We start from the raw sequence: 13,737 nt of genomic DNA, 5'->3' as shown, positions 1-13,737 counted from the left end.
CACTTTATAAACTGAGTGGGACTTTTGGGATCAGCAGGGTATTAAATTTTTCAGATAACAGAGTTTCTCAATAAACAGCTTTTTTGCAAAGATCATTCAAACCCCTTCTGGTAAAGCTTCTTCCCTTGTCCTAAGTTAGTAAACTTTTGGTTGTTTTAATAAACAATTCAGATGCTTATGGGCACTGAAGCTAAGTAGTAGTTGAACTATAGCATTAGTCTGTTTAAGATATGTGGGCTACCTCAGTCCAGTATCAGCTCAAGTACAGCAATTAAAGAATACAGTTGATCTTTGAACAGGGATTAGAGGCACTGACACCACCACCACCCCCCCCACCCCATCGACCTCCCATGCAGTTGAAAATCCACGTATTAGTCAACCCTCTATAACCCCAGTTCTGCATGCACGCTTTCAGCCAACCAAACATCAGGTAGTACTGTACTGTTTATTTTTTAAAAATCTGCATATAAATGGACCTGCACAGTTCAGACCCGTGTTGTTTGAGGGGCAACTGTACTTTTATCACAAAAATCTAAGACAGAAAGAAGTATTTTGCATATATAATGTGAAGCTGCTTCTCTTGTCAGCAGAAAAGATTTGGGAAATGTTAGTCTTAGGAAAAGCTAAATCAACTTACCTGTCATTCTTCCCTGAACCATTTTTGCAACTCGGTATTTAATATATGCACCTACTAAGAGATAAATATCTTGGGATGGTATAAGAAATATATTCTCCAAAACAAGCAGACGTATCAATGCTGCTGCCACTTTCTAAAAGAAGGAAAAAAAAAAAAAAAACCAGAAAGTTTCCACAGGCAAAATCCTCAAGGCTGTCCTCCTTATTAAAGTTCACTTTTATAAATTTCTTCTAAAATATTTTGCCAAGATTAAAAAAATGCTTTCCTAAGCACAGATCATAATTTCAGTTAGCCTTAAAAAGTGATCATGAATATTAATGCAATGTCAGCTTTCTAAGTCACTTATTACTTAAGTCACTCAAACAAAAAATAGAAAACAACAAGCTCTAAAGGAGAAGGGTAGGTAAATAAAAAGGCAAGTGTGATAAAATGGGAAAAAGTAAGACCTAACTGTATTCCACTGAAATTCTTTTAACCAACCTCCAGTGAACTGACTTTCCAGATTAAGTTAGTCTGTATCCCTTGTTGAACATATCAATTCTTGTGAAGGCTTACCCAATACAAGGTTAATAGGCTGCTCTCTAGGATGTCCACATATATGTTCCTGCCACTTGAATTAAATGCTTGCCAAAAGACATTTGTTTTTCTCAACTTTAATAATAATTAATTTTAAAACAAAGCATTATATGAAAAGAGTTGTTTTCTGTAAAAAATTTAAATGTTTTGAAAAGTTATAGTCAGGACTTCCCTGGTGGTCCAGTGGTTAAGAGTCTGCCTGCCAATGCAGGGGACACAGGTTCAATCTGTGGTCGAGGAAGATCCCACATGCTGCGGAGCGACTAAGCCTGTGCATCACAACTACTGAACCCATGCCCTAGAGCTTGTGCTCTGCAACAAGAGAAGCCACCACAATGAGAAGCCTGTGCACCTCAACTATAGAGTAGCTCCCACTCGCTGCAACTAGAGAAGGCCCCAGTGCAGCCAAAACACAATGATCTGACTGTGGCTCAGATCCTGAACTCCTTACTGCCAAATTCAGACTTAAATTGAAGAAAGTAGGGAAAACCACTAGGCCATTCAGATATGACCTAAATCAAATCCCTTACGAGTATACAGTGGAAGTGACAAATAGATTCAAAGGATTATTAGATCTGATAGACAGAGTGCCTGAGGAACTACGGACGGAGGTTCGTGACATTGCACTGGAGGTGGTGATCAGAACCATCCCCAAGGAAAAGAAATTCAAAAAGGCAAAATGGTTGTCTGAGGAGACAACCTTACAAATAGCTGAGAAAAGAAGAGAAGCAAAAGGCAAAGTAGAAGAGAAAAGATATACCTATCTGATGCAGAGTTCCAAAGAACAGCAAGGAGAGATACGAAAGCCTTCCTAAGTGAACAATGCAAAGAAATAGAGGAAAACAATAGAAAGACTAGAGATCGCTTCAAGAAAATTAGAGATACCATGGGAACATTTCATGCAAAGATGGGCACAATAAAGGACAGAAATGGTATGGACTTAACAGAAGCAGAAGATATTAAGAAGAGGTGGCAAGAATACACAGAAGAACTATACAAAACAGATCTTCATGTCCCAGATAACCACGATGGTGTGATCACTCACCTAGAGCCAGAATTCTGGAATGCAAAGTCAAGTGGAACTTAGGAAGCATCACTACAAACAAAGCTAGTGGAGGTGATGGAATTCCAGCTGAGCTATTTCAAATCCTAAAAGATGATGCTGTGAAAGTACTGCACTCAATATGCTAGCAAATTTGGAAAAGTCAGCAGTGGCCACAGGACAGGAAAAGGTCAGCTTTCCTTCCAATCCCAAAGAGAGGCAATGCCAAAGAATGTACAAACTACCGCACAAATAAATAAATTAATTTTTTAAATTAATTTTTTAAAAAATAGTTAAAGGCAAGCTAAGGATAAATTTTAAAAAACATTTTTAATTAAGAAAAAAATTAAATAAAAAAGAAATTAAAGGATAGCTAAGATGTACTGCTATCAAAGTAGGTGTAGGTGAGAAATGTAAAAGACTAGGGGAAAATCCTTGAAAAATATATTAGAATTCTGCATTCAAATTGCTTCACACATGTGTAATTTTTCACTCAACCATAAAATAAAATGAAAAAGAAACTAGAAACTAATTTATGCAAGAATAAGTATGTATATTTTTGACCAGTGAATTCGTAGACAAAGAAAAGTCTTGGACCTACATCAAAGGATTAGTAAATAAAATGCAGTTATATGTTTTAAGAGAAAATGCCAGGAACATTTGTAATTGTACTTGGATAATAACATGTTTAAGGAAGACAGGTTTTCAAAAAATGTTTATCCATTTCAAATAACTTTTTCAATTGGCCTAAATCAATTAGGTTAGAGGGTTTCTATTATAGACAAACATAAGAAACTATTCCATAGGCAAGACTTAATGTCTATAGCACTAAATTTTTACCTTATAGAATGGTTCAGAAATTCGAACTTTTACGATAGCAGCACCAGTTTTAATGCCAGACACCAAAATCATATCTCCCTGTTTCTCTTCTTTTTCCATCTCAGCTATATATGCAGGGGGAGAATATTCTGCTTCAGAGTATCTCAAAATCCTAAAGAGATAAACTTTGTTTCTAGTAAATTATTCTTCTTCCATAAGGCTCTGAGAGACTTTAAACATAGTCTCTTCAATGGCTGTATAGTGTCAAAAGTTTAAAATTTCCACAATGACTAGATAGAAGAAAAGTACTTAATACGCTTCTGGCTAAAACTGTTGTAGGACTAAAACCCGGATTGTCTGAGAGCTATTGCTTGGCACTGAAGAGAAAATTTCATACTAATATCCACTCACTGTATTTCAGTGAGTGTTGATAGCTTGAAAAACAAAAGTGTCAGAAGATACGACAAATAATTGTACAGTTCTGATTTCATGAACTCCTCTGCAGTGACTCAAATTAAGCCATCATCAAGGTACCTACAGCCATGCCATATTTTCCCGTGATAAATTTATTTGTTCCAAATAGTTCCAGATAGAAAAATGATCAAAACCCACACAAATGATTGCTGTTCAGTGTGCTACCCAAAGGCAGATGTCTCCTTCAAAGTCAGATAGTTAGGTTTGGTTTCAAGGTTACCTAATTTTGCTAGACAGTTCTTCTATTGCTGATTCATTATCCCGGGCAATGCTCCACTCAAACACCATCCCTGCCAAACTACTAAAAGTATTTCCTGTAAAGCAAGGCAAAAGCAGATAAGACAAAATCACATATTCAAAAATATTCAGGTATCTTTAATAAGCAAGGGAAATTTAACTAGAAAATTATTTTTAAGCCTCTTTCATTAACACATAGATGCACTATCATTAATGAATTAAAACACATCTACCAGGAAGACCCCTATACAGAGTAAGTACGGTTGCTGTATAAGCTTTCTGAAAGTGAAAATGACTCAAGCTGGTTAACTGCTGGTTGACAAAATTATGGCACTATTTCTGTTCCTTTCAACATAAAAAGGCCACCTTATAATCTATCTCAGGGTTGACAGTCATCCCTAAATCCTGGTCCCTCTAATAAAAATTTTTATAAAAACTAGATTTGAATATTACTAATATGTTCATTTCTCACATTTTAAAAATCGCTCTTCACTAGTTTACAAAGAAAGAAGCAATGCATTAAAATGTTTTTTTACATATTACACGAGTGTAGTATGTGAAAAACAATGTAAAATCAGTCTTAGGAAAGATAAAATTATAAAATTTTCACAGGTTTACATTTAATTCTCTTGGCCTACAGAAAGTAGACTGATCAAAACAGAGATAATAATAAATTCCAAAATGTACTTTTTTTTTTCCTCCAAAAATGTTCTTAATTGTTGGGACCATTAGCAGAAGCCCAGTAGCAGAATTTGGATTCTGAACTAGGAAATTTTAATGAAAGTCTGTAGTTAATACATCAAACTACACTCAGAATTGTTAATTCTTCTTGCACATGAACTTCATATGAGAAAATAAACATTATTTCCAACCTACTTTTATCTCTCAAATTTCTGTTTCCAAAAACTAAACACAAAAGTGTTCATTTTAGGTAATTTCGTTGAATCCTCTGGCATTCGTTACCTTCAGCATCCAATGCCCTCACCATCAGTTCCAGTGGTGAATCATCTACATAGAGTTCCCGCGTTCGAGATATAATTTCAATGCTGTTTATCACATCAACCTTAACATCACACCGCAGTTCATGGTCAGTCACTAAAACGAACCCCAAAACTGAGAATTTAATTCAACAGGTCATGAATCTATTAAATGTTTCATATACTGAGGAGCTTATTCTAAATATTAAGAAAAAGAAAGGCATAATAGTTCCTTTCAACCTGTGGAAGAAAACAGCACAGCAACAAAATATATAAGAGCATCTGTTTACAAGAATAGACACTAGAGCAGTGATTCCCAGACACTGATCTATAATACTGTTTTTATTCACTCATCAAAAAATGAGAATTTTAAAACAGTAATAAAATTAAATATATTCACTTTATATATTCCCTGGGACTTCCCTGGTGGCTCAGACGGTAAAGCGTCTGTCTACAATGCGGGAGTCCCGGGTTCGATCCCTGGGTCAGGAAGATCCCCTGGAGAAGGAAATGGCAATCCACTCCAGTACTATTGCCTGGAAAATCCCATGGACAGAGGATCCTGGTAGGCTACAGTCCGTGGGGTCGCAAAGACATGACTGAGCGACTTCACTTTCACTTTAAAGGAACATATATTCAATATTACTTTTGAAGTGTTAGAATGCTTTTCCTTTTATGAAATTATAAGAGTACATTTTAAAAAATGTGTTTATTTAGGAAAGTAAGAGGGTGGCAACCATATGCCATTCCTGTCTGCCAATAAATTTCTCTTTCACTTCATTTCTTACAATTTTTTTTCCTGGATCATGAGATTTTTAGCCTGAGAATCACGTATTAGACCCAACTAGAGTTCCACTCAATATGTTCGTTGCTCAGTTGTGCCCAACTCTTTGCAACACTGTAGACTGCAGCCTGCCAGGCTCCTCTGTCCATTGAATTCTCCAGGCAAGAATACTGGAGTGGGTTGCCATTCCCTTCTCCAGGGGGGTCTTCCTGACCAAGGAATCAAACCCAGTTCTCCGGCATTACAGGCAGATTCTGTACCATCTGAGCCACCAGAGAAGCCCAATATAGTCATGATTAACTTCAGAAACACAAATTGAAACAGTACAGAAAGTAGACTTATTTTCATAAAGATGAAATAAGGGTGAAATAAAAATTATTTTGGGGACTTCCCTGGTGGCACAGTGAATAGGAATCTGCCTGCCAACACAGGGGACACGGTTTCAATCCCTGGTCCAGGAAGATTCCACATGCCTCAGAGAAACTAACTCTGCGTGCCACAACTACTGAAACCCACTCACCTAGAGCCTGTGCTCCACAACAAGAGAAGCCACTACAATGAGAAGCCCATGCACTGCAACCAAGAGCAGCCCCAGCTCACTACAACTAGAGAAAGCCTGTGAGCAGCAGTGAAGACCCAATGCAACCAAAAAATAAATTAAATTTTTAAAAATTATTAAAAAATATTTTGGGACTTCCCTGGTGGTACAGTAGGTAAGAATCTGCTGGCCAATGCAGGGGACAGGGGTTTGATCCCTGGTCCAGGAATATTCCACATGCCAAGAAGCAACTAAGACCACAGACTACAACTACTGAAGTGCATGTGCCTCAAGTCTCTGCTCTGCAACAAGAAGCCACCACAATGAGAAACTCTTTCACTGCAACAAAGAGTAGCCCCTGCTTGCCACAACTAGAGAAAGTCTGTGCACAGAAACAATGATTCAGTGCAGCTGAAATACAAATAAATTAAAAAAAAAGTTTTAAGTATTTGGTGAACAATAACCACATGCTGACCACAGTGCAAAATATACTGATCATTCCATTCTGTTCTCTCCACCAAAATCATTCAGCTGTCTAAACCCTTTCTTCATCCTTCACGTGAACTTTTATACCTAAAATTTATGCCTTCATCTCCAAACTCCTCTACCTGTCCTGTACGTAAGGTTGAAAATCTAGATATCCCACTACAAAAAGGCATTTTCATATATTCATAGACTACATCTGGAATGATACAGAAAAGTGGTTATCTCTTGGAGAAATGAGATTAGAGATTTACTTTTCATTATATAACCTTTTGGGGTTTCCCTGGTGGCTCAGACAATAAAGAATCTGCCCGTAATGCAGGAGATTACCCCTGGTTTGATCCCTGGGTCGGAAAGATCCCCTGGAAGGGAATGGCTGCCCACTCCAGTATTCTTGCCTGGAGAATTCTATGGACAGAAGAGCCTGATGGGCTACAGTCCATGGGGTCACAAAGTATAGGACATGATTGAATGACTAACACTTTCACTACTTTCACATATAACCTTTCATATTCTTTAAATATTTTATCAAAGGGAGGTAACACAAGTCAGAACAAAACAAAAAATCAAAATAAATCTAACACTCTTACCAAATAGAATATGCCCACCTCGTATCTCACCATTATCCATCTCTGTCACAGTTGAGTAGCAGTGAAAGTCACTCTGTCATCTCCAACTCTTTCCGACCCCATGTAGCCCACCAGGCTCCTCTGTCTATGGAATTCTCCAGGCAAGAATACTGGAGTGGGTTGCCATGCCCTTCTTCAGGGATCTTCCCAATCCAGGGATTGAATTCAGGTCTCCCACATTGCAAGCAGATTCTTTCCCATTTGAGCTACTAGGGAATTCCCTAGTGCTGCTGCTGCTAAGTTGCTTCAGTCGTGTCCGGCTCTGTGCGACCCCAGAGACAGCAGCCCACCAGGCTCCCCCGTCCCTGGGACTCTCCAGGCAAGAACACTGGAGTGGGTTGCCATTTCCTAGTAGCTAGTGGCTAATCTCTGTCATAGCCACTCATTTTCTCTATTAGACTATCACCAAAAACATCATAAACAAAATCCCAAGCACCTAAACACCAATGGAGTGCTTAAATCTTTTAGCCTTTACAGATACCTTATAGTTAGTAGGTAATTCAGTATTTGTCAAACAAATGAAGAGTTTCTCTTAAGGCATGCTCTTCTCTTTCAAAATGTCCCTTCCCATTTCAGAGTGCCAGTTCCCATTAAGATAAGAATGCATCTTGTAGAACACTAAGACTGCCATTCATTACTGGGAATCTCCATCATCTATGTACACAATTGTTTTAATAGCAAAATTGTGAAAGCTGATTTGAAAGATAATTTTGGAATATTCACAAGTCAGATGAAACCAAGCTGAGAGCCAGATTTGACATTTCTCCAAGCAACTGTGTGCTCTTTCAACATCAGAATGAATTCATGTACTTAAGAGTAATTGCATGACTTCCCTGATGGTACAGATAAGAATCTGCCTGCTGCAGGGGGCAGGGGTTCGATCTCTGGTTCAAGAATATTCCGTGAGCCATAACTACTGAGCCCATACTCTAGAGCTTGTGAGCCCCAACTGCTGAGCCCATGCACCTAGAGCCTGTGGTCTGCAACAAGAGAAGCTACAGCAATGAGAAGCCTGTGCACCACAATGAAGAGTACCCCCCTCTCGCCACAACTGGAGAAAGCCCACTCACAGCAACAAAGACCCAGTGCAACCAAAAATAAATAAAATTTGAAAACAGTAATTACATTAAAAATAGCATATGTGACCAAAGCAACACTTTTCTCATCTTTGTATCCCTCTCTATCCACTGTAGCTGCCCTGCATGACACAGTCCTCAAAGATTCTCATCTTTGAAATCTCATATTTCATCAACTCCAAGACACTCATTTTTCTGACATTTCAACATCTCTGAAATTAGGGTTTTATCTTATGACTGATGACATCTTAGAACTGTCAACCACCAGCAGTCATAGCATAGTTATCATTTACTGCATTCGTGAGAACTTTAAAAGGGCCAACATCAAACTTGCAGAATGGGTATTAGTAGTTGGAAGAAAACATGGTGAACAATGGTGGAGTACTCTTTCCCCTTGGAACCAAATAGTTAAGGACACAGAGTGAGAAAGATGGCGACTCAAACGTGCTAGAAACCTTTTCAAAGCTGGAGACAAAACAGCTCAGCTTTATAAATTGTAAAGCCAACTAATGAGTCCAATACTAATACCTTGTACATGGTTTTGGTTTAATTCTTTTAAGAAATGCAACATCATGAACAGTCTCAATGGTACAAAGGAAGATGTTGTGGGGATAAACACAGACATTGATGATTCCCAAAAAGTGATTCAGATGAAGCAAAAATGTTAAATTTTTCTTAGGAATATTTTAACCAGTTAATTTCCTTTTTATTAGGCTTGAGAGTGATACACAATAAAAATAACCATCTAAGTCAAAAAAGAGCCTTTCAATCGGTATAAAGCAAAAATTCTAAGTGAAGAAAAGCAGTTTAGTTGGCAATGTTGTTCTTGCTGCTGCTGTTAAGTCACTTCGTTGTGTCCAACTCTGTGCGACCCCATAGACAGCAGCCCACCAGGCTCCCCCATCCCTGGGATTCTCCAGGCAAGAACACTGGAGTGGGTTGCCATTTCCTTCTCCAATGCAAGAAAGTGAAAAGTGAAAGTGAAGTTCCTCAGTCATGTCCGACTCTCAGCGACCCCATGGACTTCAGCCTTCCACGCGCCTCCGTCCATGGGATTTTCCAGGCAAGAGTACTGGAGTGGGGTGCCACTGCCTTCTCCGAATGTTGTTCTTAGTAGTACATTAAAAACAGTTATAATAGATGGCATCTTCAATTATATGAAATATGGTATACCAAACATCTTAAATTTATTTTTAATAATACAGTATAGATATATAATTTATCAAAATATTTAAGAGCCACGCAGATATTTCTGACCTATCAATATGAAAATACCAAGTGCCAGAAACTCAGGGACACAAATAGCATTTCTTAAGCTGCTCTGGTCTAGAACAGACTAGCATGTGCTTCCCAAATTTCGGTATGTATGAGAATCGTCTGGAGAGCTTGTTAAAAACACAGATCCCTGGGACTTCCTTGGTGACTCAGTGGTTAAGAATCTGCCTGCCAAAGCAGGGAACACAGGTTTGATTCCTGGTCCGGGAAGATCCCATATACCATGGAGCAGCTAAGCCTGTGCACTACAACTACTACTGAGATCAAGTGCTGCAATTACTGAAGCCTTTGCACCTCAGATGGAGAAGGCAATGGCACCCCACTCCAGTACTCTTGCCTGGAAACTCCCATGGATGGAGGAGCCTGGTAGGCTGCAGTCCATGGGGTCGCTAGGAGTCAGATACAGCTGAGCGACTTCATTTTATTTTTTCACCTTCATGCATTGGAGAAGGAAATGGCAACCCACTCCAGTGTTCTTGCCTGGAGAATCCCAGGGACGGTGGAGCCTGGTGGGCTGCCGTCTCTGGGGTCGCACAGAGTCAGACACGACTGAAGCGACTTAGCAGCAGCAGCAGCAGTGCACCTTAGAACCCATGCTCCCCAAGGAGAAGCCACTGCAACGGCAAGCCCGAGCACCACAACAAACAGCAGCCGCCACTCACTCCAACTAGAGAACGCCCTGGCACAGCAACGAAGACCCACTGAAGCCATAAATTAAAACCACAGATCCCCTGGCTCATTCCAGAGATTCTGATACAGCAGATCAGGTGGGGCCTGAGAATTTACACTTCTAACAAGCTCCCAGGTGATGCTGAAGATGCAGATTCATAGATGGCACTAGTACTTGAGAAGTACTAGTTTTTTATTTTATTTATTTATTGGCTTCACTTGGTCTCTGTTACTGTACACGGGCTTTGTTTGTCTAGTTGCAGTGAGGGGGGACTACTCTAGAGTTGTGGTGCTCAGGCTTCTCCTTGTGGTGGCTTCTTTTGTTGCAAAGCATGAGGTCTAGAGTGTTAGGACTTCAATAGTTATGTCATGTGGGCTTAGTTGCCTACGGCACACGGGATCTTCCCTGACCAGGAATTGAACCTGTGTCTCCTGCACTGGCAGGCAGATTCTTAACCACTGGACCACCAGGGAAGCCTGAGAAGTACTAGTCTTTATTCTGCCTTTTGCCTCACTCAAGACCAACCTCAGAACATAACAACCAAGCTAGTTCTGATAAATAGGTCCTTCCCTTCTCCACTGATTCAACCAACCAGAGTTTCTGCTCTGTATCAGGCACATTGCCAAGGGCTGGATGTTCAAAAATAAAAAAATTTAAAAAGTTACAGGCTAGGATGCCACAATTAAGGTTTATATTGCAGGAATCCTTTTTTCTACCTTAAGGGACATTTGAAGCCAACACTGTCTGTGTTAACCATCTACAAAAGATATCAGATTTTTCTACTCCAGGGGAACAGTTACATAGTGTGTTTTGTCTCAACATACCTATCTCTCGAGCAAGAATAACACTGCTGAGGCGTATTGGTTGGGTAGATTCAGCAATGAGCACAGCTTTTTGAGAACATAAGGTGCCATTTTCATATAAAGGTTCAACAGTTACTGCATCATGATGGGTGGAATGCCTGCCAGGATAAAATACTTAGAGTATGAAATACGAATGAGGGTTAAAATTAACTTTTGGTGGAACATAGATTCCTATAGTTTTTCCATGCTACATACTACCAGGTGTATTTAAAGGTTTTTCTTTAAAATAGAAACATTGCTTAAAGAGGTAAGATTTAAGTGGAAGAGACTGATGAGAACATTTTCCAGTGATCCCTTGTGCCAAGTTACATTCCTTCCTCAATATTTAAAGTAAGATTGTTACAATCTTCCCTCAGTATGTAAAAACAGGATTGATGCTGTGTTTCCAACAATGAGAGACCTGGCTTCTCAAACTCTGAGGAATGAATTTCCTCCAATCCTAGAAATTGGACTGTTGCTATCTAAGGTGAAAATCTTGCTAAAATTATGAGGCGTGAGTCCAACTCAAAATACAGTTTAAAAAATCATTAATATTTTTGGATGGATGGAAGGAATTGATTGATTCCTTCAATCCTAGATTGATGCCTTCCATCATCCTCAGTCAGGAGATATGTCACACTGGATCACTGTGTAAGCCTCATAAAATGGGAGATGAACTTCTTACACTGGAGAAAACTTGGTGCTTCTCTTCAGTGATGGTAAAGGGAAATCTCCAATTAGGATGAGCCCTCTGATACCGTGGAGCCCACTTCAGCTAGGTTCCCTTACCCTTAGGAAACCATACAACCTATGGTTGGGTTCTCTCACACCAGAGAATCATGTCTTTTCATCCTCAGTCAGAAAGTCATTCCCCCCAGAGTTGATTACCCCAAACTTGAGTGTACACTTCAAGAGAGTACTCTCATATGAGGGAGGAAACATATTAATATGTGACAGGCAAATCTTATCTCCACCTAAAATACACCTTCTCACACAAGTTTATACTTCATATTATCTATGCCTCAATTCACGCACCTGTAAAATGGAAAAAATAGCCTTAATCGATAAGACTGTAAAAACGGAATGAGTTAACACATGCAAAGTGCTTAGTTAAGTATATAATAGTTAAGCGTTTTTACACTGAAAACCTCACTTTAGTTTGCAGCAAACTCGCACATCCTAAGCCTCTCTAGCCCCTCAAAAAATTTCCTCAGACTTTGGGAACTCCTCGTCCTAGCTCTTAACACTGAAAGTTCTTTGCGGTGGGTAGCCATGGTTGTCTGAGGCCACCACACAGGGTTTCCTTATACCCTGACAGCTGTTCACATAGTGACTACCCCTCCCAACACATACCATGAGAAAGCCAATCTCACACGTTAACTGCTCATAAAAGGACCCACACATGAGCTGAAAACATCCCACATGAGGGCAGGCCGTATCAGAAGGGCTGGCCCTCCATTCCTGCTGACTTCCCACCCCTGATCCCTACAGGCAAGGCTCTTCAGGATTAGTGACCACATAGTATTCCGGTGGCGTCTTCCGTTCAATGAACCCTTCCCATTCTTCCTGGGTGGCGTGGGGGTGCATACTCTCCGTGATCCCGCCACGCCTCACCAAGTGTAGCAGCCTCGCTGAGCCTCCAGCAGGAAAGGAACCCGGCCTGGCTCCCGGCCAAAGGGTAGCAACACCTGTGGTACATTAAGTTTGTTGGCCAGGGTTCCAAGCAAAAAGAGAAGCAGAAACAGGAGGCGCTGTAGAGTCACGCAGAACAGCCCGAAGCCTCGGGGATTTGGCGACCCAACAGCAGTCATGGCGCCCTTCAACTCCGTCTCCTCGCTTAACTGCAGCCGTGCCCTCAGCTCCAACATCAGCCAATCCGCAGGCGTGACGTCAACAGGCGGCCGTACCGCTTGGAATTATGGGAATGTTTTTAGGAAGGGCTCCAACAAGCCGTTATGTTAACTTGAAGGCAGAAACCCAGCTAGCTACCCACTTAAAGGGCTACCTTCTTTTTTTTTTTTTTTTTTTTTTTTAAATTTTAAGGGCTACCTTCTTAAATATTAGGTGGCAGGCCTTTTTAATAGTAAAGAACAAGCAGAAAAATCTAAAAATAAATCTCTCCCAGTTAAATTTCTCCTTCTGTTGCCTACTATGGGTTTGACTCCTAGAGCAACCCCCCACCAACTTTTTTGGGGGGCAATAATTTCCAGTCAGCATTGGCCCGTGCATATAAATGGAAAAAATTGTTCCAGTCTCTGGTATAAACAGCTGGACTTTGTCAAGGAAGCTGTGTCATTTTTACTAGTAAGTCAGATTCATGTCCAGCCTCAAGGCCAGAGTGCAGGAAATGCCAGGCACTGGCGTCTCAAAGGCAGCTTTGAAAGCTATCCACTCACACAACCTGTCTGTAAGCAAATACTCTGAGAGGACCTCTTATTAAATTAACTTGTTTTCTCCAAATATCTAACAAAGTATTAGCTCAAAGGCTGTCTCAGGACAGTTTACTAAAACCACACATGTATAAGAGTATGTAATCAGTGTCATATTATTGAAATTGTTTAGTGAGCAGAGTCCAATAAATCTGGGATTTATGAGAAAGAATAAGCATGATTGTAAAGGAAATGCATAGCTGACCCTGATGATGCCAGTGTCCGATTAAGTAACATTAATATTCAACG

General features: G+C 40.0%; 1 protein-coding gene across 2 annotated transcripts in view; it reads right to left on the bottom strand.

The window, feature by feature from the left end:
- Positions 1–12,973, bottom strand: part of NUP210L (nucleoporin 210 like) — a 97,522-nt gene extending 84,549 nt beyond the window's left edge. For both annotated transcript variants that reach the window (XM_055584197.1, XM_055584198.1), the window contains exons 1-6: positions 12,674–12,973; positions 11,042–11,178; positions 4,749–4,880; positions 3,769–3,862; positions 3,096–3,246; positions 638–770 (exon numbers count right to left, since the gene is read on the bottom strand). In XM_055584197.1, the coding sequence (XP_055440172.1) occupies positions 638–770; positions 3,096–3,246; positions 3,769–3,862; positions 4,749–4,880; positions 11,042–11,178; positions 12,674–12,927 (901 nt within the window). In that variant the 5' untranslated portion in view covers positions 12,928–12,973. The remainder of the gene's footprint in view (positions 1–637; positions 771–3,095; positions 3,247–3,768; positions 3,863–4,748; positions 4,881–11,041; positions 11,179–12,673) is intronic.
- Between the last annotated feature and the right edge of the window lie 764 nt (positions 12,974–13,737).

Source organism: Bubalus kerabau, chromosome 6 (assembly GCF_029407905.1).
Source record: "Bubalus kerabau isolate K-KA32 ecotype Philippines breed swamp buffalo chromosome 6, PCC_UOA_SB_1v2, whole genome shotgun sequence".
NCBI classification, from domain to species: Eukaryota; Metazoa; Chordata; class Mammalia; order Artiodactyla; family Bovidae; genus Bubalus; species Bubalus kerabau.
Note: the sequence above shows the minus strand (reverse complement) of the source record. Positions and strands in the feature narration are given on the sequence as shown.